The sequence below is a fragment of the Delphinus delphis genome, chromosome 3, assembly GCF_949987515.2.
Source record: "Delphinus delphis chromosome 3, mDelDel1.2, whole genome shotgun sequence".
Classification (NCBI taxonomy): Eukaryota; Metazoa; Chordata; class Mammalia; order Artiodactyla; family Delphinidae; genus Delphinus; species Delphinus delphis.
The window spans coordinates 2,049,916-2,069,220 of NC_082685.1; the positions used below are offsets into that span (position 1 = coordinate 2,049,916).

The 19,305-nt window shown below is 57.9% G+C and overlaps 2 protein-coding genes across 2 annotated transcripts; both read left to right on the forward strand.

Moving 5' to 3' along the window:
• The first annotated feature begins 3,045 nt into the window (after positions 1-3,045).
• AZU1 (azurocidin 1) lies at positions 3,046-5,544 on the forward strand. Its single transcript, XM_060006506.1, has 5 exons — positions 3,046-3,103; positions 3,383-3,539; positions 3,966-4,107; positions 4,613-4,849; positions 5,267-5,544. Exons 1-5 carry the CDS (start codon positions 3,046-3,048, stop codon positions 5,429-5,431), a joined length of 759 nt encoding a protein of 252 aa, XP_059862489.1. The 3' UTR covers positions 5,432-5,544.
• A 7,256-nt stretch (positions 5,545-12,800) lies between these two features.
• PRTN3 (proteinase 3) lies at positions 12,801-15,788 on the forward strand. The gene is given in 6 exon segments (XM_060006449.2): positions 12,801-12,846; positions 13,632-13,791; positions 14,165-14,279; positions 14,977-15,092; positions 15,094-15,205; positions 15,618-15,788. Coding segments are annotated over 5 exon segments (612 nt in total). The 5' UTR covers positions 12,801-12,846; positions 13,632-13,693.
• Positions 15,789-19,305: the final 3,517 nt, after the last annotated feature.

Here is a 19,305-nt window from a genome sequence, read left to right on the forward strand (position 1 = left end):
TCCCGCAGTTAAGCGTCCAGTTAAGGTCGGGGGTGAGGGCTGCACGGATGGATAACCCGGTGTGTGCAGCCATTGGGCTTTATTCGCACGCAGCTGTTCACACTCCAACCTGGTCCTGGCCGTGGCCCTTCTTGTTTTAAGAGACTCAGCTGCATGTGTCTTCAAAGATGACTGTATGCGCGGTTAAGGGTGGGGCCCAGAGGGTTTGAATCGCACCGGGGCCTCCATTTGCTCACCTGGAAATGGGCATAACAAGGCCGCTTTGCGCATGGGGCACACCGGAGCTCTCTGTCCTGCCTCCCCAGGCCTGATGCCCACTGGGCCTCGGTTTCCCTGCCAGCCAGGGGCGGAGCCTGGGCTGGGCAGCCGTTGGGAATCCCGGTGTTGAAAGGTGACCACAAACAGCCCTCTGGAGGCGGGAGGAGGGGAAAGTGGGGCAATCGCTCTTGGGGGCCTCCTGGGGGCGGGCAGGAGCAGGAAGGGGTGTCCTGGGAGACCCTCCTGACAGCTCAGGGCAACAGGAGAGGGTCTGGGGGAGTATCAGGAACCGAGGTGGGGGTATTCTTCCTGTCGATCCCCAGTGGTGGAGGAGCGAGGCTCGGCTGTGATGGCACATGGCCCAGCAGTGGGGCCTGGACTTGCTTCTGGGGCACTAGGGAGCCATGGCAGAGTTTAGAGCAGGGAAGAGGGATTGAGCACGCTAGGTGCTGCTCAAAGACTCCTGCACGTATTAACCCACTCGATGCTCACCACAGCTCTACTGGGGGTGTGGCAGGAACTGTTCACGTCCTGGTACCCAGACAGGGAAACAGGGCCAGAGAGGGGCCCTTGAGGTCACCCAAGTAGGAAGGGATGGACCTGTGGGCTTTGGAGTCACCCATCTCTCTGGCTGTGCTCTGCGCAAGACAGCAGCCTGGTCCACGGGCAAGGACAGGGTGGGCGGCAAGTTGGGCCCTCAGGAGGGAGGATGCCCAGGTGAGATCCAGGGCGAGTGGAGACGGGAGGCAAACTTGGGGGGACACTGGTCTGAGGCAGAGGCCATGCGGGGGACACGGCTGGGCGGTGGGACCGTGAGACTCGGCAGGGACCAGGCCTGAGCCCCAGAACCCCACCATTCAGGCTGGGTGGAGGACTGCAAGTCCGCCCTGACCCCTGTTCCCGCCACCCTCCCCAGTCCTGCCTTGCGAGAGCCCCCTCGAGGCCCCAGACAGGAACTGGTGTCCTAGTGTCCTGAGACGTGGGGTCCACCACCAGCCCCAACCTCTTGGTGTCTCCTTGGAAATAAATCCTATTTTTTTTAAATTGAGCTGTCAAAAATAAGTAAAAATAAAAAATTGAGGTGAAATTCACATGACATAAGATCACCCATCTTAAAGCATCACATCCGCTGGTTTTTGGAAGGAACATTCACAGAGTTGTGCAGCCAGCTAATTCTAGAACATTCCGTCTCCCCCAAAGAAACCCCATTTCCTTCAGCTATTATTCCCCTAACCCCCTAACCCCCCCAGCCCCTGACAACCAGGAACCCACTCTCTGACTCTGTGGATCTGCCTGTTCTGGACGTTTCCCATCAACGGAGTCACACCCTGTGTGTCCTTCTGTGTCTGGCTTCTCTCACTGAGCATCGTGTTCTCGGGGTCCGTCCACGTGGTAGCGAGTGTCAGAGCTTCACCCCTTTTCACGGCTGAGTGATGCTCCCATGTGTGGAGGGACACGTCTGTCTGTTGAAGGGCACTTGTGTTGCGTCCACCATTTGGCCGCTGTGAACACACGTGTGCAGGTTTCTGAGGCCCTGTCTTTCGTCCTCTTGGGCACGCACCTAGGCGTGGAACTGCTGAGTGATATGATAATTCGGTGATTAACGTTTTGAGGAGCCGCCAGGCCTTCCCCGGCCCGCGGCACCACTTTACATCCCTGCCAGCCTGTCTGAGGTTCCAATTCCCCACCTCCTCACCAACACTGTATTTTTTCTGCCCTTTTCATTCCAGCCATCCTAGTGGGTGTGAAGTGGTGTCTCGCTGTGGTTTTGATTTGTGCATTTCCCTGATGACTAATAATTTTGAGCATCTTTTCACGGCATGTTGGCCATTTGCGTAGCTTGGGAGAAACGTCTATCCAAATCCTTTGTCCATTTTTAAGTGGATTCTTTGTCTTTTTGTTGTTGAGTTGGGAGAGTTCTTTATATATTCTGGATACTCAACCCTGTCTTTCTCTCCCCTTGGCCTCATCTCTTGCCCAGACTCTGAGTGCCTGAAACCTCTGAAGACCCTGCTTCAGAAGGGGAGACAACCTCTCCAGGACCACCTGGCTCTGGGGGCTCCATGGCCGCACCTGCCCACTTTAGAGATGCACAGACTGAGGGCGGGAGAGTGACCCGGCCAGGTGCCCACAGATAAAAACCCTGTAAGTGAGAAGCTGGACACAGAAGACACACAGTGTGTGATTCCATTGATGGGAAATGTCCAGAACAGGCCAGTCTACAGACAGAGAGTGGGTTCCTGGTTGTCGGGGGCTCGGGGAGGGGAGGGGGAGTGACTGCTGATGGGGACGGGGCTTCTTCTGAGGTGATGGAATGTTCTAAAATTGGGGTGGTGGCTGCGTAACTCTGAGAAGATACTAAAAACGATGGAATTGCACGCTTTAAACAGATGAATTGTGTGGTACTCGAATTATATCTCAATAAAGCTGTTTAAAAAAAATAAAAAGCAGTAAAACACACACACACATGCAAAAGCCAGGACAGGAGGGCAGTGGTGGAACCTCCAGCACTCAGGCTGGAAAGCCAAGCGGAGCCCCCATTGTGAGTGGCACGGCTGGGTGTCAGCCTCACCCACATCTGACGGGTCGCCCACCGTACAGACGGGAGGACGGGGCACAGGGTGGGCAGTTGGAGGGCCCAGGCGGGCCCCAGGAGCGGTTGGCTCTGGAGGCCTTGGGCAACTGTTTCTGATGGGAGGGGCCGGGCCCTGGGTCAGGGGTGTGCCGATGGCCAAGGCGCCAGGTATAAGGGCGCCACCATCCCAGCCACCCCCATCGGCCCCCGTCATGACGGCACTCAGACTGCTGGGCCTGCTGGCCAGCCTGCTGGCGACCTCCAGGGCTGGTGAGTGCCTGTCCCAGGCCAGACGTCCCCATCCATGCAGGGGTCCAGCTGCAGGGGACCGGCTCTGGTGGGAGGGACCAGCGGGCGCCAGCCCCTGCTTCCCTGGACTCAAGGCTCAGGGAGGGAAAGTGACCTGGCCCAGGCCGCACAGCCAGGCTGGCCCTGACCAGCCCTGGGAGGGTGGGCCCCTGTCCTTTTAGGGAACAGGGGGGCGGGAGGCCGGGGTCTCCCCAGGGATGGGGCTGAAACCGGGGGAGCTGCAATGCACCCTCTCCCCAGGCTCGGCCCCGCTGGCGGACATCGTGGGTGGCAGGGAGGCCCGGCGGCAGGAATTCCCATTCCTGGCCTCCATTCAGACCCAAGGGCGGCACTTCTGCGGGGGCGCCCTGATCCACCCCGGCTTCATCCTGACAGCCGCCAGCTGCTTCCAAAGCCGGTGAGGAGGGAGCCACAGGGTGGGGAGGGGGGCTCGGAGAGGGAGAGAGCTCGGGGGATTCCTGGGGGAGCGGTGCCTGGTAAGTGAGAAGGAGAGGGTCTTGGCGAGGGGGAGGGGTCTTAGGAAGGGTTGAGGGGCTTGGAGAGGGAAATGGGGGGACCCAGGATGGAAAGGGGGCCCAGGAGGGTCTCGATCTGGAAACAGAGGGGAGATACGGCTGCAGAAGGAAGCAAGGAGGCTTGACCATCACTGCTGTCCTTCCTTTGGCTCCTGGGCTGTGGTTCAGCGGGCTAGTAATTCCCTGCCTTATTTGCAAACCTGCTGTCCATCAATGCCCGGGCCCTGGGGCGGGTGTGGAAGGTTAGGGACTTCCCCACAAGCCCCCAGGACTGCCCCAGCCTGGTGTCTGCCCCCACCTGCCCTTAGCAACACCGGGACTGCCACTGTGGTGCTGGGGGCCCACAACCTGAGGCGGCGGGAGAGGTCCCGGCAGACTTTCTCCATCAGGAGCATCAGCGAGAACGGCTACAACCCCCAAGAGAACCTGAACGACGTGCTGCTGCTGCAGGTGGGGAGAGGGGTGGGGGGTGGGGGGCTGACGACGGCCTGGGGGGCTCAGGAGGGACGAGCCACGTGTACGGAGCCTGTGGTTAAGTCGTACAGCCAAGTGCACCATCCATTCAGCCATCCTCTGATCCTGGACACAGTAGCTGGGCCCACTTACCCTCCCACCAGCAGAATTTAAAACTGCCCATTTCTCCGCATCATTACTGACACTGCATAATATGATTTTTTAAAATCTTCTGTCAGTTGTGATGGGGGATGGTGCCTTGTTTTATCTGCATTTCCTGGGCAAGCGCTTCACCTTCAGGGTCTCTCAACCCCCTTTGCGATAAGAACGATTGATCCCTTCTCTGGAGGAACCAGAGGCCCAGCGAGGTAAAGTCACTTGGCCAGGACCCAAACCACTTTACAGACCAAAACTCATGTAGCTGCCGCCCTGGCTCCCAGCTGGGCCCCGTGAGGCTCTGGTCCCCAGCTCCGCCCTCTCCTGACTCAGTTTCCCTCCCCAGCTGGACCGTCAGGCCAACCTCACCAGCAGCACCGTGGCAGTGGTACCACTGCCCCCACAGAATGCCACGGTGGAAGCTGGCACCAACTGTCAGGTCGCAGGCTGGGGCGCCCGACGGCAGAGAGGGCGTCTCTCCCGAGTCCCAAGGGTCGTGAACGTCACTGTGACCCCGTCGGACCAGTGTCGCCCGAACAATGTGTGCACCGGCGTCCTCACCCGCCAGGGCGGCATCTGCCTGGTACGGGCTGGGCGTGAGCTGGGGTGGGCCCCAGGTGGTGGGAAAAGCAAGGACAAGTGCCAGGCTCTGGGCTGGGGGCTGGAAACACGACAGGGAGCAGGACAGGGTAGGGTCTGCCCGTGTGGAGCCAGGGGCTCCCAGACCTTGTGGGTGGGGAAGTCAGGTGTCAAGACAAGGACGTGCACGGGACAGGCCCAGCCCCGGGCAGCAGGAAGTTCCTGGGGGCATGTGAGACCTGAGTTGCAGGTAGGAGTTAACCCAGCAAAGTTGAGGGAAAAGCGTGCAGGCAGCGGGACGGCACGTGCCAAGGGCCAGGGGCGGGGACAGGATTTGTGGGTGGCGTGAGCAGTGGTTCTGGGTGGGAGCAGAGTAGCGGGGCTGGGCCTGGGATGCCCTGACTCTCCTGCCGCCCTGCAGGGGGACGGGGGCACCCCCCTCATCTGCGACGGCCTGGCGCACGGCGTGGCCTCCTGGTCCCGGGGGCCCTGCGGCAGGGGCCCCGACTTCTTCGCCCGCGTGGCACTCTTCAGAGACTGGATCGACTCGGTTATAAACCAGCCAGTCGGATGTGCGCCAGCCTGACAGACCCCCAGCCCAGCCGGTGGGGCGCGCGTGAGCCGCCACGGAGCCAGCCCCCCACGCCTCTGTCCCATCCCGCAGCCCCACCCTGGCCCGCGCAGTCGTGACTCTAATAAAGGATCTGTTCCCGTTCTGTCCACAGTACCTGATTTCTGCTTTGCGGGGGCGGGAAGGGGCTGGGGGCCGAGCGCAGGGACATCTTCCGGCAAGAGTGGCATCCACCCCAGGGGCCTCCACTCACAGAATCCGCTCGCAGCCCTGAGGACCAGGGCCTCTTGTTATCTCCACCTGACGGAAGTGGCGCCAAGGCTCAGAGAGGTTGGGTGACTACCCTGAGGCCACACAGCCAGAGTGGGCTCTGAACCCACATCTGTGAGATTCCAGGCCCCCTTAACCGTCTCTCATTTTGGTCGAGAATACAGTCACCCCATAGTATCTGCAGGGGCTTGGCTCCAGGACCCCAGTGGATACCCAAACCCGCGGATGCTCCAGTCCCTTATATCAAACGCCGTAATATTTGCAAGTAACCTACGCACATCCTTCAGTGCACTTAAAATCATCTCTAGATGACTTAAAATACCTAATAAAATGTAAATGCTGTGTAAATGTAGTTGCCCGCCTACAGCAAATTCAAGTTTCGCTTTTTAGAACTTTCTGGAAATTTTTTTCCCACTTTTTTTTTTTTGTGTGGTACGCGGGCCTCTCACTGTTGTGGCCTCTCCCGTTGCGGAGCACAGGCTCCGGACGCGCAGGCTCAGCGGCCATAGGTCTAGCCACTCCGCGGCATGTGGGATCTTCCCGGACCGGGGCACGAGCCCGTGTCCCCTGCATTGGCAGGCGGACTCTCAAGCACTGCGCCACCAGGGAAGCCCTTCCCAAATATTTTTGATCTGCGGTTGGTTGAATCCGAGAAACTGGCTTTAGACTACTTGCCACTTGAATCGGTTAAAGAGCCTTATGTGAAAGGAACTAAAATATAAATGTTAAATAATAAATATAATTTTATAGGGACTTCCCCGGAGGTCCAGGGGTTAAGACTCCACGCTTCCACTGCAAGGGGCACAGGTTGGATCCCTAGTTGGGGAAATAAGATCCCACATGCCCCGCGGTGCAGCCAAACTATATATATATATGTATTTATATATTTATATAAATGATATATAAAACATGACAAACATAATCGTATAAATAACGTACAAAACATAATAAAAATAATTATATAAATGATATATAAAACATAATACACAGGGGCTTCCCTGGTGGCCCAGTGGCTGAGAGTCCGCCTGCCGATGCGGGGGACACGGGTTCGTGCCCCGGTCCGGGAAGATCCCACATGCCACGGAGCGGCTGGGCCCGTGAGCCATGGCCGCTGAGCCTGCGCGTCCGGAGCCTGTGCTCCGCAACGGGAGAGGCCACAGCAGTGAGAGGCCCGCGTACCGAAAAAAACAAACAAACAAACAAACAAAAAACACATAATATAGCTTATTAAACTAAATAAAATTGTTTCATTAAAATAAAAATTAAACCATACCTTACATTACATATTAGTATTTATTATATATTGTACTTGTATTTTTAAAAATATATACTTAGGGTCTTCCCTGGTGGCGCAGTGGTTGAGAGTTCGCCTGCCAATGCAGGGGACACGGGTTCGTGCCCCGGTCCAGGAAGATCCCACATGCCGCGGAGCGGCTGGGCCCGTGAGCCATGGCCGCTGAGCCTGCGCGTCTGGAGCCTGTGCTCCGCAACGGGAGAGGCCACAACGGTGAGACGCCCGTGTACCGAAAAAAAAAAAAAAAAAAAATATATATATATATATATATATATACTTAATAACTCATAATAAAATATACCAAATCCATTGTGTAAATATTATACATTTATATTTATAATATATTTATCTTATATATTTATAATATAATACATATAACGTGCACCTAAAATCAGTAAGGAAAACAATTAGAGCCCAGTAGTAAAAAAAGTGGGTCCCGGATGTAAACAGTTCACAGCAAAGAAACACAGAAGGCTCTTGACGATGTGGAAACACTGCCCCTCACCCAGTGCATGAGAAATGCCTGCTGGCCTGGGAGGTGGGCTTTTCACCTAGGGGGGTGATCACGAAGCCTGCCGTCTGCGGTGTCTCGTCTGGGGTTGGGGGGACGGGGTGGCAGGGACGGGTCGGGCATCCGAAACAGGTGCCGCCCTGGGGGCTGCCCACGTGTCACCTTGCAAAGACGGGGACAGGTCCTGCCACGTGGCTCGAGGGAAAGAGGCTGCAAAGGATCCCGTGTTCCGGGCTGGCGGTGGGGAGACCACAGAAGGCCGGGGCGGGCGGGTAGCACACAGCTGTGGAAGGGGCTCAGCCCAGCCGGCGTCGGGGCCAAAATGGAGATGCCCAGCTCTGCCCTTCTCCTGGAGGCACTGCTGACGCCCCAACACGCAGGGGAGGGGAGGGGCTCGAAGGGGCGGCGCTGTGCCCCGAGCGGGGTGGTGTTGGGGTCTGTGCGGTCCCGAGCCCCCTGCCCTGACCGCGCACCCTCCACCCACTCACTGCCCCAGAAGCCCCCAGCGATGGCCCACACTCACCGGCCACCAAGGTTAGCTGTGTTGCCATTAAGCCATTTTACAGATGGGGAGCCCGAGGCCCAGGGAGCTCCTATCACCACTGGCGTTGCTGACGCTTATTGGGCACCAGCTGTGTGCCAGGCCCTCACCCCATCCTACAGGCCTGGTCTGTGGGACCTGGGTCTGTTTATTTGTTTTTCATAATTTATTGCAGTGAAATTCACATAACATAAAATTCACTCTTTTAAAGGGAACAATTCAGTGGTTTCTAGTGTATTTCACTAGGTTGTGCAACACTCACCGCTGTCCATCACCCCAAAAAGAAGCTCCATCCCCATCGGCAGTCACCTCTCCTCCCCGTCCCCCAGCCCCTGACAACCACTAACCACTAACTCTCTGTTCCTGTAGACTGGCCTGTCCTGGACGTTTCCCATCAGTGGAATCACACCCTGTGTGTCCTTCTGTGTCTGGCTTCTCTCACTGAGCATCGTGTTCTCAGGGTCCATCCACGTGGTAGCGAGTGTCGGGGCTTCACACTTTTTCACGGCTGAGTGATGTTCCCGGGTGTGGAGGGATGTATATCCACATCGTCCATCGATGGTCTCTGGGTTGGTTCCACCCTGGCTAATGTGAATCACGTCGCTGTGGACATTTGTGTACATGTTTTGTTTGAACATCGATTTTCAATGCTATGGATTTGTACCCAGGAGTGGAATTGGGGGTTCAGAATGGGCCCTGCTTTATAGAAGGGGAAACTGAGGCCCAGAGAGGAATGTCAGCGGCTCAGGAGCCCAGAAGGGTCCCAGGGGTCCCGCCTGCTGATTGTTCAGATGGGGAAACTGAGGCCCTAGGGTGTTGCGGTCCAAGAGCATATGGTCTCAGCTTGGAGCCCCCAACACTGGCCCCCTCAAGAAAGGAGTGTTTTTCCTTTTTCAGGAGAGAAGAGGAAAAAGAGGCAGAGACAAAGAGGCTGAGCCTCTCCCGCCCTCCTTCCCTCGATCCTGGGTGGGTCGGCTCGGGTCCGCTTGCCCCCTCACCCCGCCCCAGCCCGCGTTCCCGGCGAGGCCGTTGCCTGTTGCACCAGCCACAGTTGGAGCGGGAAGGGGCCGAGGCCACAGCTTCCAGCCTCACTTCCCCTCCACCTGCCGGCCCGACCCCCAGAGGCCCCCGATGGTTCCCTCCCTCCCAGTTACAACCCCCAGGGCTCCCGGTGGCCCCAGCTCCCCACCCAGTCCCGTGCCTTCCCAAGCCTCTGCCTTCAGGCAGCCCCCCAGCCCTGCACTCACCTGCCTGCCCCCACCCCAGGCCTGAAGCAGCGAGGAGGACCCCGGGCCATCCCCCTGTCTTGTCTGATGCTGTGACTCCCCTCCCCCCCCCACCCCCCACCCCACCCACCGGGAGGCTCCCTGGGGAGTGAGAGCTTCCGGCCAGGACCCTGTGGGCAGTTACCTAGCAAGGTTGTGTGTGTGTGTTTCTTTTTCTTTTTCAGTTAAAGCTTTATCGAAATGTACTTCTCCTACCATACAACCCACCCGCTTAACAATTCAGCGGCGTTTAGTATAGTCACAGGGTTGTGCAACCACCACCTCTAATTCCAGAACATTCTCACCACCCTGAAAAGAAGCCCTGTCCCCATGAGCACTCACCCCCATGCTCTCCCCCAGCCCCTGACAACCAGGAACGCTCTGCCTGTTCTGGACGTTTCCCATCAATGGAATCACACCCTGTGTGTCCTTCTGTGTCTGGCTTCTCTCACTGAGCATCGTGTTCTCAGGGTCCATCCACGCTGTGGCGAGTGTCAGTGTCTCTCTCCTTTTCGGGGCTGAGTGATGTTCCCCTGTGTGTATCCCCTTTATCAAGTTCTTAACTGTATTAGGGAAGTCAGCCCCTGAGATGGGGTTGTTCTCATGACTCCCCAGCATTAACAGATGGGGAAACCGAGGCCCAGAGAGGTGGCGTTTCTAGCCCAGAATCGCAAAGCACAGCAGAATGTGAACCAAGGCGAGGGACTCCGGACCCTGGGGTGAACCCGCCCCGCGTCTGGCCCCAGAAGAGCCTGGATCTGAGAGAGGCACGTGCTGACCCGGCCCAGCCACCGAGAGGACAGGCTGAGACGGGGAGAAGCACAGCAGAAAAAGGAAGGGAGTGGTGGGGTGACAGCGACAGGGCTGGCACCTGTGCTCACCACACCTCACTGCGCGCCCACACACTCCAATACTCTAACTTATCCAATCCTCCAGCTGTCGCCCTGGGGGAGGGACTATGACTACGATCACCCCATTGTACACGTGGGGAAACCGAGGCACCAAGCAGCCTGCCCCGCTGGACCGGACAGTGCCAGTCCGAAGAGATGTTCTTGTCAAACGAGAAAAACCAGTTCTGAAAGCAAAAGGCACAGCAGCCCCGGGTTTCTGTGGAGACATGTCAGGACCACACCCAGGGCTGCGGAGTCCCAGACGCCCGGCGGCCTTTCCCGAGTGACTGGGCTGATGTGTGACTTAAAAACACTTCGGCAATACAGATGGCCAACAGGCACATGAAAAGATCACTAGTGATTAGAGAAGAGGAAATCAAAAATACAATGAGGTGTGAATTCTGACCTCACACGGGTCAGAATGGCCACCATCAAAAAGTCTACAAATTACAAATGCTGGAGAGGTTGTGGAGAAAAGGGAACCCTCCTACACTGTTGGTGGGAATGTAAGTTGGTGCAGCCACTGTGGAGAACAGTGTGGAGGTTCCTCAAAAAACTAAAAATAGAGTTACTATATGATCCAGCAATCCCACTCCTGGGCATATATCCCGACAAAAGTATAATTCAAAAAGATTCATGCACCTCAGTGTTCATTGCAGCACAATTTACAATAGCCAAGACATGGAAACAACCTAAAGGTCCATCGACAGAGGAATGGATAAAGAAGATGTGGTATATATACACAATGGAATATTACTCAGTCGTGAAAAGGAACGAAATAATGCCATTTGCAGCAACATGGATGGACCTAGAGATTATCATACTAAGTGAAGTAAGTCAGAAAGAGAAAGACAAATATCATATGATATCACTTATATGTGGAATCTCAAATATGACACAAATGAACTTATCTTCGAAACAGAAACAGACTCATGGACATAGAGAACGGAGTTATGGTTGCCAAGGGGGAGAGGGGTCGGGGAGGGATGGACTGGGAGTTTGTGGTTAGCAGATGCAAACGATTATACATAGGATGGATAAACAGCAAGGTCCTACTGTAGAGCACAGGGAACTATATTCACTATCCTGTGATAAACCATAATGGAAAAGAATATGGAAAAGAATATAAAAAATAAATTAATTAATTTGAAAAAAAGAGCCTGGGGGGGGGAAAGAAAAGAATATATATATATATATATATATATATATATATATGTATAACTGAGTCACCTTGCCGTTTAGTAGAAATTAACACAATATTGTAAATCAACTCTACTTCAATAAAATTTAAAAGATAAAAAATAAAAACGCATCGGCAGAGGGGCAGCCACCCGCAGGGCGGGAAGCAGTGAGGCACGCAGGCTGCTCCAGGAGTCCTTTGTGGGCAAAACTCAGAGCAGGTGTTTCTGCCTCAGAGACGTTCATTCATTCCAAAGGGGAAAGTGTGACTCGGCGGGAGGGACACGCAGGCGCCTCAGAGATGATGCCCCATGTCCTGGGGACCATCGATCGGTATGCAGACCCCATCTCCGTGTGGGGACCCCGCACAAGCCCATTCGGAGGGACGTTCCCCCAAAAACCCACCAGGTTGCCACCAAGGACACGGTATGAGGGCCAGGAGAGGCTGAGGGGCTGCCCCAGAGCCCAGGAGACTCGGGGAGGCGAGGGTGGGGGATCCTGGACCAGAGACTGGCTGATTGTGAAATCCAGGCGGCCTGTGAGGGGGCAAACTTTGTGCAAGACGTGGCCCCGGGGAAGCTGGGGCAGCACATCCGGGAATTCTGCGGACTGCTGTAAGCGTGAAATGCTTTCAAAATGAAAAGCTTAACAACTTTTTTTTGGCCCCCAAATTCCGTGAGCTCCTCTATCTATGCTTCTGTAGGTTTAAATTTTTCATAATAATGAGTCAGTTATAAATAGATACATAAATAAATGTCTCCCGGCACCAGAGTCTCCCCCTGCCCCCTCCCGTGTGGGGCAGCATCGCTGGTCCCAGCCACTGCATGCCAGGAGCCCCCCAGTCGTGACGACCACAGGTGTCCCCAGATATCTCCAGGTGTCCCTGGGGGAGGAATCGCCCCAGGTGAGAGCTCTGCCTTAGAGGGAAGAGCGACTCCCCCAGACAAAGTGAGGGCAGAGAGATGATCCTGTGGGTCTCAGGAGGCGCAGGGCTCTGAGACCCTCACCCCCTTTTCTGTCCTGCTGAGTGGGATTCATCCCACCCCTGCACACGTCGGCCACATCTCACCTTGCTGGGGCTACAGGGACCCTCTGGGGGCAGGCAGTGCCCCCTTGGAGGTGTGGAAGCTGGGGTGCATGTCACTGTGAGGGCTGTGGCCACAAGCCCCCTTGTCCAGAGGACTTCCCGCATGGGGTGGGTGGGAGCCACCTTCCTGCATCTCTTGAGGACCCCGAGCCTGAGCCTGAAGCCCCTGCAGGCTTCCTGGGGTGCAGCTTTGACCCCCAAGCTCCCCAGCCCTCAAGCTGGAAGGAGGAAGTGGGGACACCCAGCCCAGGTGTGGGGCAACCCTAATGGCCTCCCTGAATTGGGGCTATAAGAGGGGGTGGGCAGGCAGGGGGCATGGCCCAACCATGACCCGAAGCTGCAGACCCTCCAGCCCTGCCCTCGCCCCGGTGCTGCTGGCTGTGCTGGTGGGCGGTGCGTGGGGCCCAAGTCCGTCCGTCCGTCCATCTGCCTGTCCCATGCCCTCACGGCTCAGATGGGGAAAGTGAAGCAGGACCCAGCTCAGCTGGCTGCTTGGGATGAATGCCTCAAGGGGAGGAGAGGAGAGAAAGGGGGGGCCTGGGATACGTAGCTCTCTTTCCCCATCTGTAAAATGGGCAAAACCTAGTCCTTCCTGCCCAGGGAGGTGTCCTAGGGACTCAATATAACCAGAATCCCTGGACAGCACCTGGCACCCAGCAAGCACTCAGTAAGTGTGCACGCACGAACGAATGTGTCACCGAGTGAACGACGCACATGTCAGAGGAAAAACCGGAGTGAGGGAACCCCTCCGCCCTCATTCTGATGAGGCTTTTTCATGCCTCAGTTGTCCATCTGCAAGATGGGTCATCTTGCCAGCTTCTTCCCCCTCCTGACCTCCAGGACTGGGCGCCGCTTCTTCCTGGGAGCCTTCAGAAATAATAATGACAATGACCACCGGGCTCTCCCCAGCGCTAACTGTCCCGGGCCCGGGCCTCTTCCCTCCACAGCCCCCAGCCGCCCTGTGCTGCTATGGGACCTCCAATTTGCACATGGGGAAACGGAGGCTCTGAGGGGTCCCGGGCCTGGTGAAGGCCACACAGCGGCTCTGCCCTCGTCCTCCGACCCCCGTCTGGGTTCCCTGGGCGGGGGATGGGGCGGTGGGGTGGGGCCGGTCCCCCGTCCAGGGAGCCGCGGAGGGCGTTAGGCAAGGCGACGGCCGCTGACTCCGGCGTCCCCAGGTGTAGCCCGGGCCGCGGAGATAGTGGATGGGCGGGAAGCCCAGCCCCACTCGCGCCCCTACATGGCGTCGCTGGAGCTGTTCCCCAGCAACCACTTCTGCGGGGGGACCTTGATCCACCCGCGCTTCGTGCTGACCGCAGCCCACTGCCTGAACAACGTGTGAGCGAGTGCGCCTGCGCGGTGCGGGCCTGCCCGGGGAGGGGGTGGTGCTCCGAGGGAGGGGGCGCGGCGCTGCCCCGGGGGTCCGAGGGGGCGAGGCGCGGCCTGCCTCCGCTTGCCTGGTCTCAGCCCCTCCGTCCATCTGCCCAACCCTCTCATCCCAAACTAGGCAGGCACCTGCCCTGCTCCCCAGTCCGACGTGACCCCCTGAAGCCCCAGGAGGATTAGCTCAAGCCAGGGGTCCAACCCTCGGGGGCAAGATGCAGACGCGGGGGGGGGGGGGCGTCTCCTGGGACGGCGGGCAGTCCCTGAGGGGCTGCACCCTGGGCCTCAGGACGGGGGGGGGGGGCGCGTGGGGGGGTCGGGGTCCCAGCGAGGCGCACAGCCTGCAGACCTCCGAGCCCACCGAGCAGAGGTTCAGCATCAGCCGCCTGTTTGAGAACAACTACGACCCACAGGAGAAGCCGAATGACGTCCTCCTCCTGCAGGCGGGTGCGCGGGGCCAGCAGGGCCCAGGGACCCCCGTTCATTCATTTTCCAGCACCTACTGTACAGGAGCCCCGGCGGGCGTGGGACACGGCCTGGTGGGGAGAGAGCCAGTCACCACCTTCTGAGCAAGCGGGATGCCCCCACGCCCCGCCCCCAGCCTTTGCCCAGCTGCGTCCCCTCCCTGCTGCCTGCGCTGTTCCCAGATACCCTCAGCCTTGGCACCAGCCTCCCCTCCTCAGGGAAGCTTCCCCTCACCCTACTTGAGTGACAGCCACCTCTCCCCCGATACACTGTTCGTCACTGGGCTATGTTTCCCTTGACTCTGCCGCCTGCCATTCTCTTCTTGGCCCCTCCCAGCCCCAAAGATCAGCTCCCGGAAGGCAGAGGTAGGATCCCCAGGGCTTAGCCCAGGATCAAGCATACAGTTGGTGCTCAATAAGTGCTTCGTAAGTGAATGAACGCAACAGTGACCAATGCTGCAAAGGGGAGTCTCATGGCCTCGGGGAATGTGAAACTGAGCCCTGGCAGGTTTGGAGGGTGATCAGGGCAGCCTCCCTGGAGGAGGTGACCCCTGAGGTAGAGCCAGGCGGAGGGAACAGCATGTGCAAAGGCCTGGAGGAGGCACTTTGAGATAATCGTCCACGGGTGGCTGCGGGTCCTGGAGACTCACTGCCCACCAACCGCCCTCTGTCCCAGCTGGACCGCCCGGCCACCCTCAACCCCCAGGTTGCGGTGGCCCAGCTCCCCCAGCAGAACCAGCTGCTGCCCCACGGCACCCAGTGCCTGGCCGTGGGCTGGGGCCGCCTGGGCACCTGAGCCGCTGCCCCAGGTCCTGCAGGAGCTCAACGTCACCGTGGTCACTTTCCTGTGCCGGCCACAGAACGTGTGCACCTTTGTGCCCCGGCGCAGCGCTGGCATCTGTTTTGTATGTACTGGGGGCTGCAGCTCGGTGGCTGCAGGGACAGCCGGGACAGGGAGGGAGGGCAGGCAGGCGGGTGCCTCCGTCACACCATCTGGAAGGTGGGCACACCCATCGTGAGGGGGTAACGGGGCCTTCATGGGTCTGGGGGCTTTTCCACCCCGCAGCCCCCCCTTGGGTGGGTGCCCCAGCCCCGCTCCTGGGGCCACACCCAGAATTCTGGGGTCCAGGTATATAGCAGGGGGCCAATAAATGCCCTCTCTCCTCCAGAGGGGCCTCCCCTCCTTGTCTCACCCACATACTTTAAAGAAAATTCTAGACTGGAAACATTTCACTCCTACGTGGCCCCTTCCCCTGAGGTAGCCTCGTCTGGCTGCTGGCCTGGCCTGAGTGACTGACCGACCTGCACCCTCCCCAGGGAGACTCGGGCGGCCCCTTGATCTGCGAAGGTGTCATCCAGGGCATGGACTCCTTTGTGATCCAGGGATGCGCCACCCGCCAGTACCCGGACTTCTTTGCTCGCGTCTCCCTCTACGTAGACTGGATCCGCTCAGTGCTGAGCAACGCGGGGGGCGAGGACGGCCCCTGAGCCCCACCCCCACCCCCGGGCACTGAGGCCATGCTGTGGAGAGACGCGGCGGGTCTGCTTCTGCGCCCGTGCCCCCCTTCCTGCGCCCCCGGCTCTTGGGAGCCAGGCAGACCCACGGTGCATCAATAAAAGCTGAGCCGTCCCCCTGGCTCCTGTGTGTCCTTCCCACAGGGAGATGTGGGGGAGAGTGGCCCAGGGTCCTCAGCGTCCGAGTCCCCAAACCCCGAGCTCGGGGTGGGGGTGGGAACAGAGGCCTGGAAGTCGGAAGAGGGCGCAGGTCACAGCGGATCCCACTCCCCAGATGCCCGCAGACGTGGGTTCTAACCCAGCCCCGCCAGTGTGACCCGGGGCAAGTTGCCGCCCCTCTCTGTGCCTCAGTTTCCTCATCTGGAAAACGGAGTCACTCCAGACATTTCCCAAGTGTCCAAGGAGCCCCACCCTGGCCCTCAGGGCTAGGGGTGTCCTGTCCAGTTCTGTGTCTCCTAGCTCTGGGGCCACTTGAGGACCAAGCTCTCATAACACGGGGTGCCCAGGGCCTGTGGGGCTCCTGACCGGTCAGGGGCAGGCAGAAAGGCTATTAGGGAGGCTTCTTGAAGGAGGCAGCAATGCCTGAATACGAACAAAAGGAGAAGTGTCGCCAGGCAAGGCACAGCCAGTGTAAGGGCCCTGCATCAGGACAAGCTTGGGGGTGTGGGGGAAGGAGAGCAGGTCAGGGAGGGGGCAGGGATGGAGCATGCAGGGCCACAGAATGAACTGGGGTCTAGAGGAGAGGCCTGAGGCCAGGCAGAGGTAGGGGTCATTGGCCAGCCGTGGAGAGGGCACGTGGCCACGGCAATGAGGCAGTGGAGGCTCAGAGAGAGGGGCCAACCAGCTCACCGGACACACCAGAGTTGGAAGGCAGCTCTTTTGTTACTGATTTACTCTGCCGCCATCTGGTGGCAGCATGCGAATTCAAGCTGGAGCCAGAACCCCCAGGGCTGCCCCCTTTTTAACTGTTTCACACCTCAGCCGACCACCCCAGGGGAGGAGATGAGACTGGTTTTCCACTTCAGCAGGAGCAAGGGTGTGCTGAGACCTGAGGCAAAGCCGAAATCCTGGGAAACGCAAGCTGATAAGTGTTGAGGGAACGCCGGGAATTTTCTGCATTTCCCACGGGCCAGCGGCAGGGAAGTGGTTTCTATAAAAAGCCCAGAGGGATTTTGGTGCCCAGCACTGGGGGTAAATGAGGTTTGCTGGAGGGAATGTTGGATTGAGCCCATTGATGGGAACAGAAAGATCCAGAAAAAACAGCCCCGGGTGTTTTCTATTTTCTTTCTTTTTTTTTAACTTTTCTTTTTTTTTTGGCTGCCTTGGGTCTTTGCTGCTGCACACAGGCTTTCTCCAGTTGCGCGAGAGGGGCTACTCTTCGTTGGGGTGGGTGCGCAGGCTTCTCACTGCGGTGGCTTCTCTTGTGGAGCACGGGGTCTAGGCGCGCGGGCTCAGTAGTTGTGGCTCACGGGCTTCAGTAGTTGTGGCTCGCGGGCTCTAGAGCTCAGGCTCAGTAGTTGTGGCTCGTGGGCTCTAGAGCGCAGGCTCAGTAGTTGTGGCGCACGGGCTTAGTTGTTCCGCGGCATGTGGGATCTTTCCGGACCAGGGCTCGAACCCGTGTCCCCTGCACTGGCAGGCGGATTCTTAACCACTGTGCCACCAGGGAAGCCTGTTTTCTATTTTCCATGAGCCCGTGTACGTGTGTGTGTGACAGAGGAAAGTTCTGCACACCAAAGATCAGATCCAAGAAGGGGAGGTGAGGCTGGGGGATATAGGGGCCTGGGTTGATTTGCTGGAGGTTGGCCAGGGTTGTTGAGATTCAGGGGACAGACCCACAGGAATCATAAACAGGATGTTGGGCAGATGCGACCTGGGGGACCTCGGGGACAGCAGGGCGGCTCCCAACAGCGTGGGAAGGACACGCAGAGCATCATTTTCCTGTTGCGGTGTGACGGGGATCAAGCGAGAGACTCCCCGTGGCATCACGGCTCTGATCGTGAATCAGAACTCCCCCAGATGCCCAGCCCCGCTCCCCAAGGCAACCAGCACCGTGCCCTTTGGAAGAGGGTTAATGGTTAACAAGCCCTCAAGGACGGCACTTTCTCATCTGAGAACTTTACAAAAAGTTCATTCATTTAATCCTCAGGACAATCCTGTGAGATGGGAGCCTATAACTTCCATTTTACAGATGAGGAAACTGAGGCATGGAGGGGTTACATCCATAGCCTGAAGTCATAGTGGGCAAGTGGCCACTCCAGGATCTGAACCCAGAGTCCACAAGCTTAGCCACCATGACCTGTGAGGAAATAGCATACAGGTGGTGCTCCATATAGATGCAGCTTTTGTTTAAATCTGGTCTCCCTGCCTGAGTCACGGTCTCCTCCATTATTCCCACCCCCACTGGAAACAGGGTTATGTATACAGCAGGTGCTTACCAAGTGCTCTATGGTAACTTTAACTCAGCAGGGTGGGGACCCCACCGAGAGGGGAGAGATGGAGGTTTGCTTGCCTGTGGCCACACACCAAGGAGGAGCCCAGGGACAAACTGGACTCCAGCCCCAGCCCGCCTCTGGGTGTCCCTGAGGGCCCCCGCCCGCCTGTTCCTGCAGATGGATCCGTTGGTTCCCTCCCCTGAACCCTGCTCCGAGCCAGGAGAACGTTGCTTCTTGCGACAGCCTTGGCTACAACAGTTGCAGCTGGAGCAGCCTGGGACGGGGTGGGGGTGGGGGAGTTGAACTGCGGCCACGGGGCTGGGAACTGGCCCTGGTGGACCCCATCTCAATTGTTCGGCTTGAGTTCTTCCAAGGTCCAGGCTGAAGTTTTCAAACTTGGTTGGAGATCCATGATCCAGCCTCCAGGTCTGGGCAGGAATTTTTTCCTCTGCCTCAGGCTGGAAGGGGGTTCAGAGAAGCTCAGAGGGGTGCGGGTGGGGTGGGGGTGGGAGGGATTCCTTCCCAGAACCTCTGAGGGCCCCCAGAGACTGACCAGGTCCCAGGTGGGACTGAGTTCCCCGTTAGGAACAGCAACCAGTCCGGGCTCCAAGAGGGAGACCCAAGGCTGAGGAATAGGCAGCAAGTCTCCCTCCAGCTGTGCACTGTGGGCACCTGGGTTCAAAGCCCAGTCCCCCCACCATTTCACTGGGTAGGCAGCTCCCAAATGTCAGGACAGGGCTGCGTGCACATGGTTGCCGTTGCCCTGGGTAAACTGAGGCACGTGGGCGTCCCAGCCAACTCCTCTGGGCCGGAGTGGTCAGATTTAGCAAAAATACAGTACTCCCAGCAAACTTTGAATGTCGGATAAACAAAGACTAACTTTGTACGTAAGTACATCCTGTGCTTATATTTGGGATATACTTATGCTAAAAAAAAAAAAGCTTATCTGACGTTCCAGTTTAATTGTGCATCCTGAGTTTGATCTGGGGACCCTCCTGGAGCCAGCCCCGCCCCTTGCACACATCCTCTCCCCCCTGTTCTCCCATCACCCCCTCCAG

Excerpts from the sequence above, each read along its gene's own strand:
- AZU1 (XM_060006506.1), top strand. The coding sequence starts at position 3,046 with ATGACGGCACTCAGACTGCTGGGCCTGCTGGCCAGCCTGCTGGCGACC. Across the intron at positions 3,540-3,965 it reads GCCAGCTGCTTCCAAAGCCG|CAACACCGGGACTGCCACTG; the intron begins GTGAGGAGGGAG and ends ACCTGCCCTTAG. Across the intron at positions 4,850-5,266 it reads GCCAGGGCGGCATCTGCCTG|GGGGACGGGGGCACCCCCCT; the intron begins GTACGGGCTGGG and ends GCCGCCCTGCAG.